Source organism: Salvelinus namaycush, chromosome 28 (assembly GCF_016432855.1).
Source record: "Salvelinus namaycush isolate Seneca chromosome 28, SaNama_1.0, whole genome shotgun sequence".
Classification (NCBI taxonomy): Eukaryota; Metazoa; Chordata; class Actinopteri; order Salmoniformes; family Salmonidae; genus Salvelinus; species Salvelinus namaycush.
The window spans coordinates 9,545,098-9,565,933 of record NC_052334.1 but is presented as its reverse complement, the minus strand read 5'-3'; the positions used below and the strand labels follow the sequence as shown (position 1 = coordinate 9,565,933).

Below are 20,836 nucleotides of genomic sequence, written 5' to 3'. Positions count from 1 at the left end.
GATGGGAGGAGACATGTTGGGAGATGGGAGGAGACATGTTGGGGGATTAGGAGGAGACATGTTGGGGGATTAGGAGGAGACATGTTGGGGGATGGGAGGACACATGTTGGGAGATGGGAGGAGACATGTTGGGGGATGAGAGGAGATGGGAGGAGACATGTTGGGGGATGGGAGGAGACATGTTGGGGGATGGGAGGAGAGATGTTGGGGGACGGGAGGAGACATGCTGGGGGATGGGAGGAGACATGTTGGGGAAGTTGGGGGATGGGAGGAGACATGTTGGGGGATGGGAGGAGACATGTTGGGGGATGGGAGGAGACATGTTGGGGAAGTTGGGGGTTGGGAGGATGGGAGGAGACATGTTGGGGGACAGGAGACATGTTGGGGGACGGGAGGAAGTATTGCAGGTATCAAAGTCAAAACATTTATTTCCGCCTAACAACCTAGTAATTACGCCTCTGCCCTATATCCCGACATAGCCTCACTCTGCTCTCTACCCCGACATAGCCCCACTCTGCCCTCTACCCCGACATAGTCCCACTCTGCCCTCTACCCCGACATAGTCCCACTCTGCCCTCTACTCCCACTCTGCTCTCTACCCCGACATAGCCCCACTCTGCCCTCTACCCCGACATAGCCCCACTCTGCCCTCTACCCCGACATAGCCCCACTCTGCCCTCTACCCCCACTCTGCTCTCTACCCCGACATAGCCCCACTCTGCCCTCTACCCCCACTCTGCTCTCTACCCCGACATAGCCCCACTCTGCCCTCTACCCCGACATAGTCCCACTCTGCCCTCTACCCCGACATAGTCCCACTCTGCTCTCTACCCCGACATAGCCCCACTCTGCTCTCTACCCCGACATAGTCCCACTCTGCTCTCTACCCCGACATAGCCCCACTCTGCTCTCTACCCCGACATAGCCTCACTCTGCTCTCTACCCCGACATAGCCCCACTCTGCTCTCTACCCCGACATAGCCCCACTCTGCCCTTTACCCCGACATAGTCCCACTCTGCCCTCTACCCCGACATAGTCCCACTCTGCCCTCTACCCCCACTCTGCTCTCTACCCCGACATAGCCCCACTCTGCCCTCTACCCCGACATAGCCCCACTCTGCCCTCTACCCCGACATAGCCCCACTCTGCCCTCTACCCCCACTCTGCTCTCTACCCCGACATAGCCCCACTCTGCCCTCTACCCCCACTCTGCTCTCTACCCCGACATAGCCCCACTCTGCCCTCTACCCCGACATAGTCCCACTCTGCCCTCTACCCCGACATAGTCCCACTCTGCTCTCTACCCCGACATAGCCCCACTCTGCCCTCTACCCCGACATAGCCCCACTCTACTCTCTACCCCGACATAGCCCCACTCTGCTCTCTACCCCGACATAGCCTCACTCTGCTCTCTACCCCGACATAGCCCCACTCTGCTCTCTACCCCGACATAGCCTCACTCTGCTCTCTACCCTGACATAGCCCCACTCTGCTCTCTACCCCGACATAGCCCCACTCTGCCCTCTACCCCGACATAGTCCCACTCTGCCCTCTACCCCGACATAGTCCCACTCTGCCCTCTACCCCCACTCTGCTCTCTACCCCGACATAGCCCCACTCTGCTCTCTACCCCGACATAGTCCCACTCTGCCCTCTACCCCGACATAGTCCCACTCTGCCCTCTACCCCGACATAGTCCCACTCTGCCCTCTACCCCGACATAGCCCCACTCTGCCCTCTACCCCGACATAGTCCCACTCTGCTCTCTACCCCGACATAGCCCCACTCTGCCCTCTACCCCCACTCTGCTCTCTACCCCGACATAGTCCCACTCTGCTCTCTACCCCGACATAGTCCCACTCTGCCCTCTACCCCGACATAGCCCCACTCTGCCCTCTACCCCGACATAGTCCCACTCTGCCCTCTACCCCGACATAGTCCCACTCTGCCCTCTACCCCGACATAGCCCCACTCTGCCCTCTACCCCGACATAGTCCCACTCTGCTCTCTACCCCGACATAGCCCCACTCTGCCCTCTACCCCCACTCTGCTCTCTACCCCGACATAGTCCCACTCTGCTCTCTACCCCGACATAGCCCCACTCTGCTCTCTACCCCGACATAGCCCCACTCTGCCCTCTACCCCGACATAGTCCCACTCTGCCCTCTACCACGACATAGTCCCACTCTGCCCTCTACCCCCACTCTGCTCTCTACCCCGACATAGCCCCACTCTGCCCTCTACCCCGACATAGCCCCACTCTGCTCTCTACCCCGACTTGGCCCCACTCTGCTCTCTACCCCGACATAGCCCCACTCTGCTCTCTACCCCGACATAGCCTCACTCTGCGCTCTACCCCGACATAGTCCCACTCTGCGCTCTACCCCGACATAGCCCCACTCTGCTCTCTACCCCGACATAGCCTCACTCTGCTCTCTACCCCGACATAGCCCCACTCTGCTCTCTACCCCGACATAGCCCCACTCTGCCCTCTACCCCGACATAGTCCCACTCTGCCCTCTACCCCGACATAGTCCCACTCTGCCCTCTACCCCCACTCTGCTCTCTACCCCGACATAGCCCCACTCTGCCCTCTACCCCGACATAGCCCCACTCTGCGCTCTACCCCGACATAGCCTCACTCTGCGCTCTACCCCGACATAGTCCCACTCTGCTCTCTACCCCCACTCTGCTTTCTACCCCGACATAGCCCCACTCTGCCCTCTACCCCCACTCTGCTCTCTACCCCGACATAGCCCCACTCTGCCCTCTACCCCGACATAGCCCCACTCTGCGCTCTACCCCGACATAGCCCCACTCTGCCCTCTACCCCCACTCTGCTCTCTACCCCGACATAGCCCCACTCTGCGCTCTACCCCGACATAGCCCCACTCTGCCCTCTACCCCCACTCTGCTCTCTACCCCGACATAGCCCCAATCTGCCCTCTACCCCCACTCTGCTCTCTACCCCGACATAGCCCCACTCTGCCCTCTACCCCGACATAGCCCCACTCTGCTCTCTACCCCGACATAGCCCCACTCTGCTCTCTACCCCGACATAGTCCCACTCTGCCCTCTACCCCGACATAGTCCCACTCTGCCCTCTACCCCGACATAGTCCCACTCTGCCCTCTACCCCGACATAGCCCCACTCTGCCCTCTACCCCGACATAGTCCCACTCTGCTCTCTACCCCGACATAGCCCCACTCTGCCCTCTACCCCCACTCTGCTCTCTACCCCGACATAGTCCCACTCTGCTCTCTACCCCGACATAGTCCCACTCTGCCCTCTACCCCGACATAGCCCCACTCTGCCCTCTACCCCGACATAGTCCCACTCTGCCCTCTACCCCGACATAGTCCCACTCTGCCCTCTACCCCGACATAGCCCCACTCTGCCCTCTACCCCGACATAGTCCCACTCTGCTCTCTACCCCGACATAGCCCCACTCTGCCCTCTACCCACACTCTGCTCTCTACCCCGACATAGTCCCACTCTGCTCTCTACCCCGACATAGTCCCACTCTGCCCTCTACCCCGACATACCCCCACTCTGCTCTCTACCCCGACATAGTCCCACTCTGCTCTCTACCCCGACATAGCCCCACTCTGCCCTCTACCCCGACATAGTCTCACTCTGCCCTCTACCCCGACATAGTCCCACTCTGCCCTCTACCCCCACTCTGCTCTCTACCCCGACATAGTCCCACTCTGCTCTCTACCCCGACATAGTCCCACTCTGCCCTCTACCCCCACTCTGCTCTCTACCCCGACATAGCCCCACTCTGCCCTCTACCCCGACATAGTCCCACTCTGCCCTCTACCCCCACTCTGCTCTCTACCCCGACATAGTCCCACTCTGCCCTCTACCCCGACATAGTCCCACTCTGCCCTCTACCCCCACTCTGCTCTCTACCCCGACATAGTCCCACTCTGCTCTCTACCCCAACATAGTCCCACTCTGCTCTCTACCCCGACATAGTCCCACTCTGCCCTCTACCCCGACATAGCCCCACTCTGCTCTCTACCCCGACATAGCCCCACTCTGCTCTCTACCCCGACATAGCCCCACTCTGCCCTCTACCCCCACTCTGCTCTCTACCCCGACATAGTCCCACTCTGCTCTCTACCCCGACATAGTCCCACTCTGCCCTCTACCCCGACATAGCCCCACTCTGCTCTCTACCCCGACATAGCCCCTCTGCTCTCTACCCCGACATAGCCCCACTCTGCCCTCTACCCCGACATAGCCCCACTCTGCCCTCTACCCCGACATAGCCCCACTCTGCCCTCTACCCCCACTCTGCTCTCTACCCCGACATAGCCCCACTCTGCCCTCTATCCCGACATAGCCCCACTCTGCCCTCTACCCCGACATAGCCCCACTCTGCCCTCTACCCCCACTCTGCTCTCTACCCCGACATAGCCCCACTCTGCCCTCTATCCCGACATAGTCCCACTCTGCCCTCTACCCCGACATAGCCCCACTCTGCCCTCTACCCCCACTCTGCTCTCTACCCCGACATAGCCCCACTCTGCTCTCTACCCCGACATAGCCCCACTCTGCTCTCTACTCCGACATAGCCCCACTCTGCCCTCTATCCTGATATAGCCCCACTCTGCCCTCTACCCCGACATAGCCCCACTCTGCCCTCTACCCCCACTCTGCTCTCTACCCCGACATAGCCCCACTCTGCTCTCTACTCCGACATAGCCCCACTCTGCTCTCTACTCCGACATAGCCCCACTCTGCCCTCTACCCCGACATAGCCCCACTCTGCCCTCTATCCCGACATAGCCCCACTCTGCCCTCTATCCCGACATAGCCCCACTCTGCCCTCTACCCCGACATAGCCCCACTCTGCCCTCTACCCCGACATAGTCCCACTCTGCCCTCTACCCCGACATAGTCCCACTCTGCTCTCTACCCCGACATAGTCCCACTCTGCTCTCTACCCCGACATAGTCCCACTCTGCTCTCTACCCCGACATAGTCCCACTCTGCCCTCTACCCCGACATAGCCCCACCCAAAACGTCCTTGATTTCTTTCTCTACATTACCCTTCAGAGTCAGCATATCCCTTTGCCTTATCGAGTAGTAGACCGTCAACCTTTAAGAAAATATACAACAATATAAATTCCATCTCTTGAGATTAAATTACGTTGAATGTGTACTTTGAAATGACTACTGGTCAGTTTAGGGCAGGGTGTTGGTTGAGTTTAGGGCAGGGGGTTGTGGTTTAGTTTAGGGCAGGGGGTTGTGGTTTAGGGTAGGGGATTGTGGTTTAGTTTAGGGCAGGGGGTTGGTTGAGTTTAGGGCAGGGGGTTGGTTGAGTTTAGGGTAGGGGGTTGTGGTTTAGTTTAGGGCGGGGGGTTGTGGTTTAGTTTAGGGCAGGGGGTTGTGGTTTAGTTTAGGGCAGGGGGTTGTGGTTTAGTTTAGGGCAGGGGGTTGTGGTTTAGTTTAGGGCAGGGGGTTGTGGTTTAGTTTAGGGCAGGGGGTTGGTTGAGTTTAAGGCAGGGGGTTGTGGTTTAGTTTAGGACAGGGGGTTGGTTGAGTTTAGGGCAGGGGGTTGTGGTTTAGTTTAGGGTAGGGGGTTGTGGTTTAGTTTAGGGCAGGGGGTTGGTTGAGTTTAGGGCAGGGGGTTGTGGTCTAGTTTTGGGCAGGGTGTTGGTTGAGTTTAGGGCAGGGGGTTGTGGTTGAGTTTAGGGTAGGGGGTTGTGGTTTAGTTTAGGGCAGGGGGTTGTGGTTGAGTTTAGGGCAGGGGGTTGGTTGAGTTTAGGGCAGGGGGTTGTGGTTTAGTTTAGGGCAGGGGGTTGTGGTTTAGTTTAGGGCAGGGGGTTGGTTGAGTTTAGGGCAGGGGGTTGGTTGAGTTTAGGGCAGGGGGTTGTGGTTTAGTTTAGGGCAGGGGGTTGTGGTTTAGTTTAGGGCAGGGGGTTGTGGTTTAGTTTAGGGCAGGGGGTTGTGGTTTAGTTTAGGGCAGGGGGTTGGTTGAGTTTAGGGCAGGGGGTTGTGGTTGAGTTTAGGGCAGGGGGTTGGTTGAGTTTAGGGCAGGGGGTTGTGGTTTAGTTTAGGGCAGGGGGTTGTGGTTTAGTTTAGGGCAGGGGGTTGGTTGAGTTTAGGGCAGGGGGTTGTGGTCTAGTTTTGGGCAGGGTGTTGGTTGAGTTTAGGGCAGGGGGTTGTGGTTGAGTTTAGGGTAGGGTAGATGGGTTGTGGTTTAGTTTAGGGCAGGGGGTTGTGGTTTAGTTTAGGGCAGGGGGTTGTGGTTTAGTTTAGGGCAGGGGGTTGGTTGAGTTTAGGGCAGGGGGTTGTGGTCTAGTTTTGGGCAGGGTGTTGGTTGAGTTTAGGGCAGGGGGTTGTGGTTGAGTTTAGGGTAGGGTAGATGGGTTGTGGTTTAGTTTAGGGCAGGGGGTTGTGGTTTAGTTTAGGGCAGGGGGTTGTGGTTTAGTTTAGGGCAGGGGGTTGTGGTTTAGTTTAGGGCAGGGGGTTGTGGTTTAGTTTAGGGCAGGGGGTTGTGGTTTAGTTTAGGGTAGGGGGTTGTGGTCTAGTTTTGGGCAGGGTGTTGGTTGAGTTTAGGGCAGGTGGTTGTGGTTGAGTTTAGGGTAGGGTAGATGGGTTGTGGTTTAGTTTAGGGCAGGGGGTTGTGGTTTAGTTTAGGGCAGGGGGTTGTGGTTTAGTTTAGGGCAGGGGGTTGGTTGAGTTTAGGGCAGGGGGTTGTGGTTTAGTTTAGGGCAGGGGGTTGTGGTTTAGTTTAGGGCAGGGGGTTGTGGTTTAGTTTAGGGCAGGGGGTTGGTTGAGTTTAGGGCAGGGGGTTGTGGTTGAGTTTAGGGCAGGGGGTTGTGGTTTAGTTTAGGGCAGGGGGTTGTGGTTTAGTTTAGGGCAGGGGGTTGTGGTTTAGTTTAGGGCAGGGGGTTGTGGTTTAGTTTAGGGCAGGGGGTTGGTTGAGTTTAGGGCAGGGGGTTGGTTTAGTTTAGGGCAGGGGGTTGGTTGAGTTTAGGGCAGGGGGTTGTGGTTTAGTTTAGGGCAGGGGGTTGTGGTTTAGTTTAGGGCAGGGGGTTGTGGTTTAGTTTAGGGCAGGGGGTTGGTTGAGTTTAGGGCAGGGGGTTGGTTTAGTTTAGGGCAGGGGGTTGGTTGAGTTTAGGGCAGGGGGTTGTGGTTTAGTTTAGGGCAGGGGGTTGTGGTTTAGTTTAGGGCAGGGGGTTGTGGTTTAGTTTAGGGCAGGGGGTTGTGGTTGAGTTTAGGGCAGGGGGTTGGTTGAGTTTAGGGCAGGGGGTTGTGGTTTAGTTTAGGGCAGGGGGTTGGTTGAGTTTAGGGCAGGGGGTTGGTTGAGTTTAGGGCAGGGGGTTGGTTGAGTTTAGGGCAGGGGGTTGGTTGAGTTTAGGGCAGGGGGTTGGTTGAGTTTAGGGCAGGGGGTTGTGGTTGAGTTTAGGGTAGATGGGTTGTGGTTGAGTTTAGGGTAGATGGGTTGTGGTTGAGTTTAGGGTAGGAGGGTTGTGGTTGAGTTTAGAGTAGGAGGGTTGTGGTTGAGTTTAGGGTAGGAGGGTTGTGGTTGAGTTTAGGGCAGGGGGTTGTGGTTTAGTTTAGGGTAGGAGGGTTGTGGTTGAGTTTAGGGTAGGAGGGTTGTGGTTGGTTTATGGTAGGAGGGTTGTGGTTGAGTTTAGGGTAGGAGGGTTGTGGTTGAGTTTAGGGTAGGAGGGTTGTGGTTGAGTTTAGGGTAGGAGGGTTGTGGTTGAGTTTAGGGCAGGGGGTTGTGGTTGAGTTTAGGGTAGGGTAGGAGGGTTGTGGTTGAGTTTAGGGCAGGGGGTTGTGGTTTAGTTTAGGGTAGGAGGGTTGTGGTTTGGTTCATGGTAGGAGGGTTGTGGTTGAGTTGAGTTTAGGGCAGATGGTTGAGTTTAGGGCAGGTGATTGAGTTTAGGGCAGATGGTTGATGGTTGAGTTTAGGGCAGGTGGTTGATGGTTGCGATTAGGGCAGGTGGTTGATGGTTGCGATTAGGGCAGGTGGTTGATGGTTGAGTTTACGGCAGGTGGTTGATGGTTGCAATTAGGGCAGGTGGTTGATGGTTGCGATTAGGGCAGGTGGTTGATGGTTGAGATTAGGGCAGGTGGTTGATGGTTGCGATTAGGGCAGGTGGTTGATGGTTGCGATTAGGGCAGGTGGTTGATGGTTGAGATTAGGGCAGGTGGTTGATGGTTGCGATTAGGGCAGGTGGTTGATGGTTGCGATTAGGGCAGGTGGTTGATGGTTGCGATTAGGGCAGGTGGTTGATGGTTGAGTTTACGGCAGGTGGTTGATGGTTGCAATTAGGGCAGGTGGTTGATGGTTGCGATTAGGGCAGGTGGTTGATGGTTGAGATTAGGGCAGGTGGTTGATGGTTGCGATTAGGGCAGGTGGTTGATGGTTGCGATTAGGGCAGGTGGTTGATGGTTGAGATTAGGGCAGGTGGTTGATGGTTGCGATTAGGGCAGGTGGTTGATGGTTGCGATTAGGGCAGGTTGTTGATGGTTGCGATTAGGGCAGGTGGTTGATGGTTGAGATTAGGGCAGGTGGTTGATGGTTGCGATTAGGGCAGGTGGTTGATGGTTGCGATTAGGGCAGGTTGTTGATGGTTGCGATTAGGGCAGGTGGTTGATGGTTGCGATTAGGGCAGGTGGTTGATGGTTGCGATTAGGGCAGGTGGTTGATGGTTGCGATTAGGGCAGGTGGTTGATGGTTGCGATTAGGGCAGGTGGTTGATGGTTGCGATTAGGGCAGGTGGTTGATGGTTGCGATTAGGGCAGGTGGTTGATGGTTGCGATTAGGGCAGGTGGTTGATGGTTGCGATTAGGGCAGGTGGTTGATGGTTGAGTTTAGGGCAGGTGGTTGATGGTTGAGATTAGGGCAGGTGGTTGATGGTTGCGATTAGGGCAGGTGGTTGATGGTTGCGATTAGGGCAGGTGGTTGATGGTTGCGATTAGGGCAGGTGGTTGATGGTTGAGTTTAGGGCAGGTGGTTGATGGTTGAGATTAGGGCAGGTGGTTGATGGTTGCGATTAGGGCAGGTGGTTGATGGTTGAGTTTAGGGCAGGTGGTTGATGGTTGAGATTAGGGCAGGTGGTTGATGGTTGAGTTTAGGGGGCAGAAGCCAGAGGGAAGGTTAAGTACATGTAATTGGGGTTTACCCTGGAGTTTCTTGAGGACAGCCACCTCCATCTTGAGGACCTGTTTAGGCTGCTGTGCTGACTCCACCTTCAGAGCAACACTGACCCTGGTCAGCAGGTCCAACGCCTCGTAGATCTCCCCAAAGCCACCGCCGCCTATCTTCTTTGTCTATACACACATCCCAAGGCAAAGCGTAATGTCATAATGTGGAAAACATAGGTTAGTAGATTATTTTCTTTTTCAATCTTCCCACCATCCAACCTTCCTCCCCCATTCCTAGACACATTTACATGTTTCTTCCTCTCTAATCAGTATCCACACACAAACACGAAAAACACACACACACACACAATTTTGTGTGACACAAGCAGCTCAACTCAAAGGGATTAGCAGTGGCAGATGTACATAACATCAGCTCCTCCGTCAGTGCTTGGGTTTAATCATTTCCTGGTATCACTTTTCTCCCGGGTAACCCAGTATTTCCCGCCAAAACTGGAAGTGTCATTCAGAAGCATTATAAAGCATATAAATGTGTCTGGATTTGATTGGAGCTTTGACCAGCATGACAATTCAAACATGATGCTACCTGAGGCTGATGAGACATATATTAAATACATTTTATGAGCCATACATTAACCACATTTAATGAGCCCAAGCCCAAAAAAGCCCAAATGATTGTGCCGTTATCCAATACATACATGATATATAGGCAGTGGTGGAAAAAGTATCCAATTGTCAAACTTGAGTAAAAGTATAGATAACTTAATATAAAGTTACTAAAGTAAAAATGAAAGTCACCCAGTAAAATACTACTTGAGTAAAAGTATTTGGTTTTATATATGCTTAAGTATCAAAAGTAAATGTAATTGATAAAATATGCTTAAGTATCAAAAGTAGAAGTAAAAGTATAAATAATTAAAAATTCCTTATATTAAGCTAAGCAGACGGGACCATTTTCTTGTTTTTCAAATGTACGGCTAGCCAGAGGCACATTCCAACACTCAGACATTACTTACAAAAGAAGATACATTTGTGTTTAGTGAGTCTGCCGGACCATAGGCAGTAGGGATGACCACGTGTTTTGGGTTGTCAGGGAAAATGTATGGAGTAAAAAGTACAATATTTTCTGTAGGAATGTAGTGAAGTAAAAGTAAAATGTGTCAAAAATATGAATAGTAAAGTGAAGTACAGATACCCCAAAAACCTACTTAAGTAGTACTTTAAAGTATTTTTTACTTAGGTACTTTACACCACTGTATATAGGCTACTACACATTACACACGACAGAGAAACATAAAAGCCCATAGATGTAGCTAGCTATATGCTCTCTTGGGTAAATAAAAGCTCATCTTTTTGAGTGTGAACTTTATTACTGTACTGTATTATATGGACTGGAATTACGCACATCGTTCAAACCATGATAAAGCAGGGAGAGAACATGCGATTCTGGTGCAGCACATGTGGCCTACAAAGTTACAAGTATAGGCTAGCGAATTAGATTTTAATTTTGAAATATAATGGGGCCTATTTGTATAATTAGTAGGCTGACGCATATATAACCTTTCATAATATTCCTCTCTATTGTTGCTTCATTCCTTCCTCGCTTTCAACAGTTAAATGAAATAAGTTTCATTGTCCTTATCTTCATCATTCTAATGACATCCTTGAATAATATAGGACTAGAATTATATGCAGAAGGCTTTCACTTATCTTCACGAAGATTAAACGGTTAGGGGTCTGAATAAATAACTACCGCCATCGCTCTACTTTCAAACTACCCGGGTGTTTTATTGGCTGCTGTATTTAACATTTAGCAAAAAAAGAGCTTACGTCCTTCTTCGAATAGTCTATTGGTATATGAAATGCCCCAAAAAATGATGTCCAGCAAGCTATTCTAGTCTAGCTTTCCCTAAAAGAGTAAGAGATGCAAGAAACACAGGCTATAAGTTTGAAGTTTATTATGCATAACCCATCATTAATTAGCTAAATATAAGGCTAATACTGCATTGAATGGATTACCTGAAAGAGGTAGTCTAGGACATCTATGACATCTGTATATAGGGCTATATGTCAATCTAGAACAGGGTTACCTATTTTTGATGCAATTTGAATGGAGTTGATGGAGATAGAGAAAGACTGAGTGAGATTGCTTGCGTGTGCACTGATTTAAAGCAACGATATTCGAGTGATAGGCTGTTTTAAAACTCTGCAGCTGCAATACATAAAAATAAAAAAAAGTATTCTGTTAACTATTGTATGTGTGTTCTACTGAGGATGGGCCTCTGAGAGATAACACTGACAGAGGAGATGTATGATGTATTTTGGGTGATAAAACCTAAAGAGCATTCCAGAGCATGAGTTAATGTTTCTGTTCTATACCGTACCAGGGAGAGATGGCTCCAGTTTGGAGTCGGAGGGCCAGACACTGGTCTCTATACAATGAAAACTGTTGACACAGCAGATACCGTCTGCTATGTATTATCGGTATCTTTCATAACAATCTTAAACCTATGACCCATTCTATATATCTGTTGTTCGTCATGTAGGTTGAAAGGGGTGTATCTTGGCTATAAAATACTTTTGTACTTTTATCTCGGGGCTCTCAAGGAATCATTTGAGCATGAATTGTCGACCAGCCATGACCAGCCATCATTATCGTAGAGCACTCAATCGATTCACTTTATATGTGTGTGTTGTTTTGACCTGCTTCCTTATTAATAAGTGATTAAATATTTAGTTTTAGTATAACTCTGACTTGTGTGATAAGTTTGTCTCTCCTCATTTGATAGTAAAGAAATTAACCACCACATATGGCGACGAGGATGGGATGTGAATCTTCACTTGGTGACCGCTCCTGATGACCTAGGTAAATGGTGCACGAGGGATCCCTCAAACTTGGGATCTCAGGAAGACCACACTTCGGGAACGAAGCAGATGGACCCACCTTTGATCTGAGAGGCAGCAAGCCGAGTGGATACCACATCTCAAACTTAGTTTTTTTTTTTTAAGAGGTGAGCGAAACACACTTGAAGTTGAGTTTTTAAGAAAAGCCTCTGTTACGTAGGCTCTGAGTTTGTATTCCTGTGTGAGGGGGGCACCTTGGAGGTGTAAACAGGGCCCGAGTCAGTGGAGGATGATCTGAGAGTTAGTCGACTCAAAGACACCTATCATTGGTCGGGTTGCGGGCGACCTAGAGCCGTCCTGACACTGAATTGATCACAGTGGGGATTGGCGCGGTCTGTAGGGGTGAGGGGCCAGGGTGACTGTGGGTTCTGTGTGAAGCGCGGTACCTGGTGAAACCCTATTGGAAGAAGGACCTCATTCTGAAAAGTGTCTGTGAGACCTTCTAAGTGATCCTCAGAAGTGGTGAATTCAAATTATTTTAAATGTGCTAGCCAGGTATGCCCCGGGTTTGGTAATTTAGCGTTAAATATCTAGAATCTGTGTGAACTAGTTTTGGCCATTTAATGTTAAAACATCTGGAATCTGTGTGAACTAGTTAAGACCATTTATGATATAGTATAAGATAGTAAGGTGCACCTGTACTTGTTTTAAACCTGTACTTGTTTTAAACTTTAAACCTGTAATTGCTTTAAACCTGTAATTGCTTTAAACCTGTACCCCATTTTACAAGTATTGAAATATGTAAATGTATGAGTTGCATTATCATAGGAAGTAATCATCAGATAGAAATGTGAAAATATTCCTGCAGGTTAAAATATTGTTGAAAAACAACTAATTGATTAGGTATGTTTGAGAAAAGCATTGTGTGACTGTCATATGAGAGTGAATTTCTTAAGTTTTATATGGATTCTGTGAATATATGAAAATATGATCAATTGTATGTGTGTATAATCGATTACTAGAGATTTAATAAAGTAAATCTGGGAATATATTTATGCCCAAACAGTTAGAGCTTTTCTTTTAAAGATCCATCTTTCCAGAAATAAGTCTCTCACTGTTGCCGCTTGTTATAGACCCACTTCAGCTCCCATCTGTGCCCTGGACACCATATGTGAATTGATTGCCCCCATCTATCATCAGAGTTCAAACTGCTAGGTGAATTGGGACATGCATAACACCCCGGCCGTCCTACAATCTAAGCTAGATGCCCTCAATCTCACACAAATTATCAAGGAACCTACCAGGTACAACCCCAAATCCATAAACATGGGCACCCTCATAGATATCATGACCAGCTTGCCCTCTAAATACACCTCTGCTGTCTTCAACCAGGATCTCAGCGATCACTGCCTCATTGCCTGTGTCTGTTATGGGTCCTCGGTCAAACGACCACCCCTCATCACTGTCAAATGCTCCCTAAAAAACTTCTGCGAGCAGGCCTTCTAATCGACCTGGCCAGGGTTTCCTGGAAGGATATTGACCTCATCCCATCAGTAGAGGAGGCCTGGTTGTTCTTTAAAAGTGCTTTCCTCACCATCTTAAGCATGCCCCTTAAAAAAAAAAAATAAGAACAGATATAGCCCTTGGTGTTCACTCCAGACTTGACTGCCCTTGACCAGCACAAAAACACCCTGTGGCGTACTGCGCTAGCATTGAATAGTCTCCGCGATACGCAACTTTTCAGGGAAGTCAGGAACCAATACACACAGTCAGTTAGGAACGCAAAGGCTAGCTTTTTCAAACAGAAAATTGCATCCTGCAGCACTAATTCCAAAAAGTTTTGGGACACTGTAAAGTCCATGGAGAATAAGAGCACCTCCTCCCAGCTGCCCACTGCACTGAGACTAGAAATAAATCCACGAATTTCATTTCATTTCATTTCTCTACGGTTGGCCATGCTTTCCACCTGGCTACCCGTACCCCGGCCAACAGCTTTGCACACTCCACAGCAACTGGCCCAAGCCCCCCCCCCCCCACTTCTCCTTCACCAAAATCCAGACAGCTGATGTTCTGAAAGAGCTGCAAAATCTGGATCCCTACAAATCAGCTGGGCTAGACAATATGGACCCTCTCCCTAAAATTATCTGCCGCCATTGTCGCAACCCCTATTCCTAGTCTGTTCAACCTCTCTTTCATATCGTCTGAGATTCCTAAAGATTGGAAAGCTGCCGCGGTCATCCCCCTCTTCAAAGAGGGAGACACTCTAGACCCAAACTGTTATAGACCTATATCCATCCTGCCCTGCCTTTCTAAAGTCTTCGAAAGCCAAGTGAACAAACAGATCACTGTTACGCACGCCTCTAAGAAGAGGGAACGCAACGCCCTGCTACAACTCAACTCCCCGTGAAGTGAAAGAGGTATGGGCTGTAGGTGCGAGTAAGGATGACAAAAGCAGAGAATTTTCCGTTTACTAGGAATTTATTCCTTCATACGGTAATATGGGGAAAAGGGGCTGGACGGAACCAAAGCAAAGAAAGTAAATATCAAAGCCCCCTCTCCTACCTTACCACCTAACTTAGCACCTCCTGGTGCGCTAACCAAAATATAGGGGATGGTCCACCCAGGTCTTACCTAGTGTGCCTAGACAGTGAATATACTACGGGTATATTTATGCCCACGGGCCTCTTGCCTAAGCACTCCCTAGGTGCCTTCCCCTTCCCCCCTGGGAACAAATGAAACAGAATTATCCAAACAATTTCAATAATCAAAACACTGTGTCCTATTGACACACAAAAGACATAACCAATCAGCTCTCTCACTCAACCAATACAGGACACACTAATAAACACTAATAAACCAACACAGTATATCACCCTCACAGCCATCAGCCTCCTCTCTCAGCAATCATCTCTCAGTTATGATCTCCCTCTCTCTGCATTCTTTTCTCCTGAACAGAACACTGGCTTTTATATAGCTTCAGAAGGAGTCTAATCGGATACAGCTGTAACTTCACGAGGGGGAGGGGTCAGCTCCAATCATCAATGGGGCTGACCAATAAGCTACTTGGGGAGAATTCAGCAAGCCATCTCCTGAACCACACACACTCAAATACAAACTACAACACAGAAACGTAACAATCACCAACCATTTCAAATCCCACCGTACCTTCTCCGCTATGCAATCTGGTCTCCGAGCTGGTCACGGGTGCACCTCAGCCACGCTCAAGGTCCTAAACGATATGATAACCGCCATCGATAAAAGACTGTGCAGCCATCTTCATCGACCTGGCGAAGGCTTTCGACTCTGACAATCACCGTACTCTTATCGGAAGACTCAACCGCCTTCGTTTCTCTAATGACTGCCTTGCCTGGTTCACTAACTACTTCTCAGATAGAGTTTAGTGTGCCAAATTGGAGGGCCTGTTGTCCGGACCTCTGGCAGTCTCTATGGGGGTGCCACAGGGTTCAATTCTCTGGCTGACTCTTTTCTCTGTATATATCAATGATGTCTCTCTTGCTGCGGGTGATTCTTTGATCCACCTCTACGCAGACGACACCATTCTGTATACATCTGGCCCTTTTTTGGACACTGTGTTAACAAACCTCCAAACGAGCTTCAACGCCATACAACCCTCCTTCCGTGGCCTCAAACTGCTCTTAAACGCTAGTAAAACGAAATGCACACTCTTCAACCGATCGCTGCCCGCACCCGCTCGCCCGACTAGCATCACTACTCTGGACGGTTCTGACTTATATGTGGACAACTATAAATACCTAGGTGTCTGGCTAGACTGTAAACTCTCCTTCTAGACTCACATTAAGCATCTCCAATCCAAAGTTAAATCTAGAATCGGCTTCCTATTTCGCAAAAAAGCATCCTTCACTCATGCTGCCAAACATACCCCTGTAAAACTGACTATCCTACCGATCCTTGACTTCGGCGATGTCATTTACAAAACAGCCTCCAACACTCTACTCAGCAAATTGGATGCAGTCTATCACAGTGCCATCCGTTTTGTCACCAAAGCCCCATATACTACTCACCACTGTAACCTGTATGCTCTCGTTGGCTGGTCCTCGCTACATATTCGTCGCCAAACCCACTGGCTCCAGGTCATCTATAAGTCTTTGCTAGGTAAAGCTCCGCCTTATCTCAGCTCACTGGTCACCATAGCAACACCCACCAGTAGCACGCGCTCCAGCAGGTATATTTCACTGGTCATCCATCCCCAAAGCCAACACGTCCTTTGGCCGCCTTTCGTTCCAGTTCTCTGCTGCCAATTACTGGAACGAATTGCAAAAATCACTGAAGTTGGAGACTTATATCTCCCTCACTCTTTAAGCTTCAGCTGTCAGAGCAGCTTACCGATCGCTGCAGCTGTACACAGCCCATCTGTAAATAGCCCATCCATCCATCCAACTACCTACCTCATCCCCATATTTGTTTTTCTGCTCTTTTACACACCAGTATTTCTACTTGCACATCCTCATCTGCATATATATCACTCCAGTGTAAATTGATAAATTGTAATTACTTCGCCACTATTGGCCTATTTATTGCCTTACCTCCTTACTTCATTTTCACACACTGCATACAGATTTTTCTATTGTGTTAGACTGTACGTTTGTTTATTCCATGTGTAACTCTGTGGTTTTTGTCGCACTGCTTTGCTTTATCTTGGCCAGGTCGCAGTTGTAAATGAGACCTTGTTCTTAACTGGCCTACCTGGTTAAATAAAGGTGAAATATATATATTTTTTAATATATAAATAATTTATTATAATTTACTATACACAGGAAGTGGAGCCATGGTGCTACCCTACTCCTGCCTACTCCTCCCAGTCACAGTCGAAGTCTCAGTCCCAGTAGAGATCCCATTCCAAGTCCCAGTCCCAGTAGAGGTCACAGTCCCAGTCCCAGTAGGTCCCAGTAGAGGTCCCTGTCCCAGTAGAGGTCACAGTCCCAGTCCCAGTCGAGGTCCAAGTCCCAGTAGAGGTCCCAGTAGAGGCCCCAGTCCCAGGAGAGTTCACAGTCCCAGGAGAGGTCACAGTCCCAGTCCCAGTAGAGGTCACAGTCCCAGTAGGTTTCAGTCCCAGTCCCAGTAGGTCTCAGTCCCAGTAGAGGTCACAGTCCCAGTAGGTTTCAGTCCCAGTCCCAGTAGGTCTCAGTCCCAGTAGAGGTCACAGTCCCAGTAGGTTTCAGTCACAGTCCCAGTAGAGGTCACAGTCCCATAAGGTCCCAGTCCCAGCTACACTAACCTCACATGGCACCCTGTCCCTGGTCCCTTGCGGTATCTGTACTTTACTTGACTATTTATATTTTTTACAACTTTTACTTCACTACATTCCTAAATAAAAAAAAATAGAACATTGTGCCCACGGATTTGCCTAATATAAGGAATTTGAATTTATTCATACTTTTACTTTTGATACTTAAGTATGTTTTAGCAATTACATTTACTTTTGATACCTAAGTATATTTCAAACCAAATACTTTTAGACTTTTACTCAACTAGTATTTTACTGGGTGACTTTCACTTTTACTTGAGTCCATTTCTATTAAAGAATCTTTACTTTTACTCAAGTTTGACAATTGGTTACTTTTTATACACACACACACACACAAGCGCGCGCGCGCACACACACACACACACACACACACACACACACACACACACACACACACACACACACACACACACACACACACACACACACACACACACACACCCACACACTTACCACTTTCCATCGTTCCTTGACCAGGACAAGCACAGTGAGGATGTCAGCTTGGTCCGTCGCTGCAGCACTCATCCCGCCAAACTGCTGCTCACTGTGGTTCTTCCTCTGCTACCACTCCTGCAAACTACCACCAGCCGTATTAGATTGAGCCGGGCATCAGGTCCCTGTAGAGACCTAAACAACAGGCCCAGGAGAGAGGCAGAACACACATAAGACTACCACCGCCACCACAATATACTGTGGTCTGTTGAATATAATAATGAATATAATGAACTCTAATTATTGAAGTATCTGTAAGTATCTCTGGATAAGAGTGTCAGCTAAATGACAAAAATGTACTGTATGGAAAGTTCCAACCCTTTAGACATAGCTTTGATTGAGGCTCCCTCAACACAGGGTTAACATCAAATCAAATGTATTTGTCACATGGACCGAGTACAACCGGTGTACATCTGTTGTTGATGTAAAGTACTATATACACAGGGGTTAAAGCTAAAAAAAATCCCATGACTGGAACTTAAGTCGATCTCTGATTGATTGTCTGGGGCCATGTTAACCTCCTCTTTCATGTCAGAAAGTCCTGACCATCATGCTTTTAGGGAAAGCGGATAATTTCGTACATGTATTAAACTGCGAGTTTGATCAATTCCAGTCCCCTTGCTTAGAGGGTATGGTGTTCTCCCCAGGATCATTTTTATGTAGAAAGACTGAAATGCTCAATTTAACCTCTTAAATGTAAAGTCCCCATATTTGGGGACCCTATTAGATGTTTTTATTCAATTCAGTCTGGTATGAGAACGGTAGCCCCTATCTGCAAAAGCAGGGTATCTGCAGAAAGCTGAGTATCTTGGCTATTGGTCTGTGCCACAAAATATTTGGTATAACTTATATATGGGCATAAGAATGTATAAGGGCAGGCTGAGCCGATGACTTAATTTCAAGATGGCTGCTACCTACATTCCGGTTAGCGTTGTGGAGCATAAACAAAATAAACACGGAATATGTCGATTCACACCGAAAGCCAGCCACAGATCATGAGGATATCTTATTTGTCTGCCTGTGACCTACCGTTATTGATCACCAGCCCCGAGAGTCAAAATGTTTATTTTACACGTTTTCATCAAACAGCAGATGTCTTACAAGGTAAACTTCTATTTGGACTGTGTTTGAGTTATACAGTTGAAATTGGAAGTTTACATATACTTAGGTTGGAGTTATTAAAACTCATTTTTCAACCACTCCACAAATTTCTTGTTAACAAACTATAGTTTTGGCAAGTCGGTTAGTACATCTACTTTGTGCATGACACAAGTCATTTTTCCAACAATTGTTTACAGACAGATTATTTAACTTATAATTCACTGTATTACAATTTCAGTGGGTCAGAAGTTTACATACACTGAGTTGACTGTGCCTTTAAACAGCTTGGAAAATTCCAGAAAATTATGTCATGGCTTTAGAAGCTTCTGATAGGCTAACTGACATAATTTGAGTCAATTGGAGGTGTACCTGTGGATGTATTTCAAGGCCTACCTTCAAACTCAGTGCCTCTTTGCTTGACATCATGGGAAAATCAAAAGAAATCAGCCAGGACCTCAGAAAACAAATTGTAGACTTCCACAAGTCTGATTCATCCTTGGGAGCAATTTCCAAACGCCTGAAGGTACCACGTTCATCTGTACAAACAATAGTATGTCGACATAACCTGAAAAACCGTTCAGCAAGGAAGAAGCCACTCCTTCAAAACCACCATAAAAAAGCCAGACTACAGTTTGCAACTGCACATGGGGACAAAGATCATGCTTTTTGGAGAAATGTCCTCTGGTCTGATGAAACAAAAATAGAACTGTTTGGCCATAATGACCATCGTTATGTTTGGAGGAAAAAGGGGGAGGCTTGCAAGCCGAAGAACACCATCCCAACCATGAAGCACGGGGGTGGCAGCATCATGTTGTAGGGTGCTTTGCTGCAGGAGGGACTGGTGCACTTCACAAAATAGATGGCATCATGAGGTAGGAAAATTATGTGGATATATTGAAGCAACATCTCAAGACATCAGTCAGGAAGTTAAAACTTGGTCGCAAATGGGTCTTCCAAATGGACAATGACCCCAAGCATACTTCCAAAGTTGTGGCAAAATGGCTTAAGGACAACAAAGTCAAGGTATTGGAGTGGCCATCACAAAGCCCCGACCTCAATCCTATAGAAAATGTGTGGGCTGAACTGAAAAAGCATGTGCAAGCAAGGAGGCCTACAAACCTGACTCAGTTACACAAGCTCTGTGAGGAGGAATGGGCCAAAATTCATCCAACTTATTGTGGGAAGCTTGTGGAAGGCTACCCAAAACATTTGACCCAAGTTAAACAATTTAAAGGCAATGCTACCAAATACTAATTGAGTGTATGTGAACTTCTGACCCACTGGGAATGTGATGAAAGAAATAAAAGCTGAAATAAATCATTCTCTCTACTATTATTTTGACATTTCACATTCTTAAAATAAAGTGGCGATGCTAACTGACCTAAGACAGGGAATTTTTACTCGGATTAAATGTCAGAAATTGTGAAAAACTGAGTTTTAAAGTATTTGGCTAAGGTGTATGTAAACTTTCGACTTCAACTGTAGCTACATCAACTGTAGCTATATCAAATGAATCCTTAGGTTGGTAGGAACAAATCTAGCCTATTGCCATGTTATCTGATGATGTATGACTTAATGGCAACATTGAACGTCCACGGAGTGACTATATCTTTGCGCATCACAAATATGACGTTGCCTGCTTACGCGCCGTAGGCATTCATTACACAGGGGATTGGCTACTATGGCACCTTGACAGTACTGTAGCCAATGAGGTAAGCTTTCCAGGAATATGCACTTGACCTGGGTGGGACAAAGCAAGGCCTAGATCCTTTTATGTGTAATGTGAACTATTGCTACCTGGCTCAGAGACGGAACGCACCGAGCACGCTACATTACATTGTAAACAGATTTCATTGCTTTAATTTCATCGCTTTAGCATAAAAGACGGCTTCTCAAGGGATAAAAAAAGGTCAAACTAAGAATATCGAACAGGAAGCTAAAAAAAAAGGCAGCTATGAATAGAAGCTTTGAATAA

General features: G+C 48.3%; 1 protein-coding gene across 1 annotated transcript in view; it reads right to left on the bottom strand.

Moving 5' to 3' along the window:
* The window catches only part of LOC120023033 (tau-tubulin kinase 2-like), a 52,100-nt gene extending 34,307 nt beyond the window's left edge, over window positions 1-17,793 (bottom strand). Inside the window, exons 1-2 of the mRNA XM_038966983.1 lie at window positions 17,722-17,793; window positions 9,158-9,305 (exon numbers count right to left, since the gene is read on the bottom strand). Of these exons, the coding sequence (XP_038822911.1) occupies window positions 9,158-9,305; window positions 17,722-17,793 (220 nt within the window). The remainder of the gene's footprint in view (window positions 1-9,157; window positions 9,306-17,721) is intronic.
* Window positions 17,794-20,836: the final 3,043 nt, after the last annotated feature.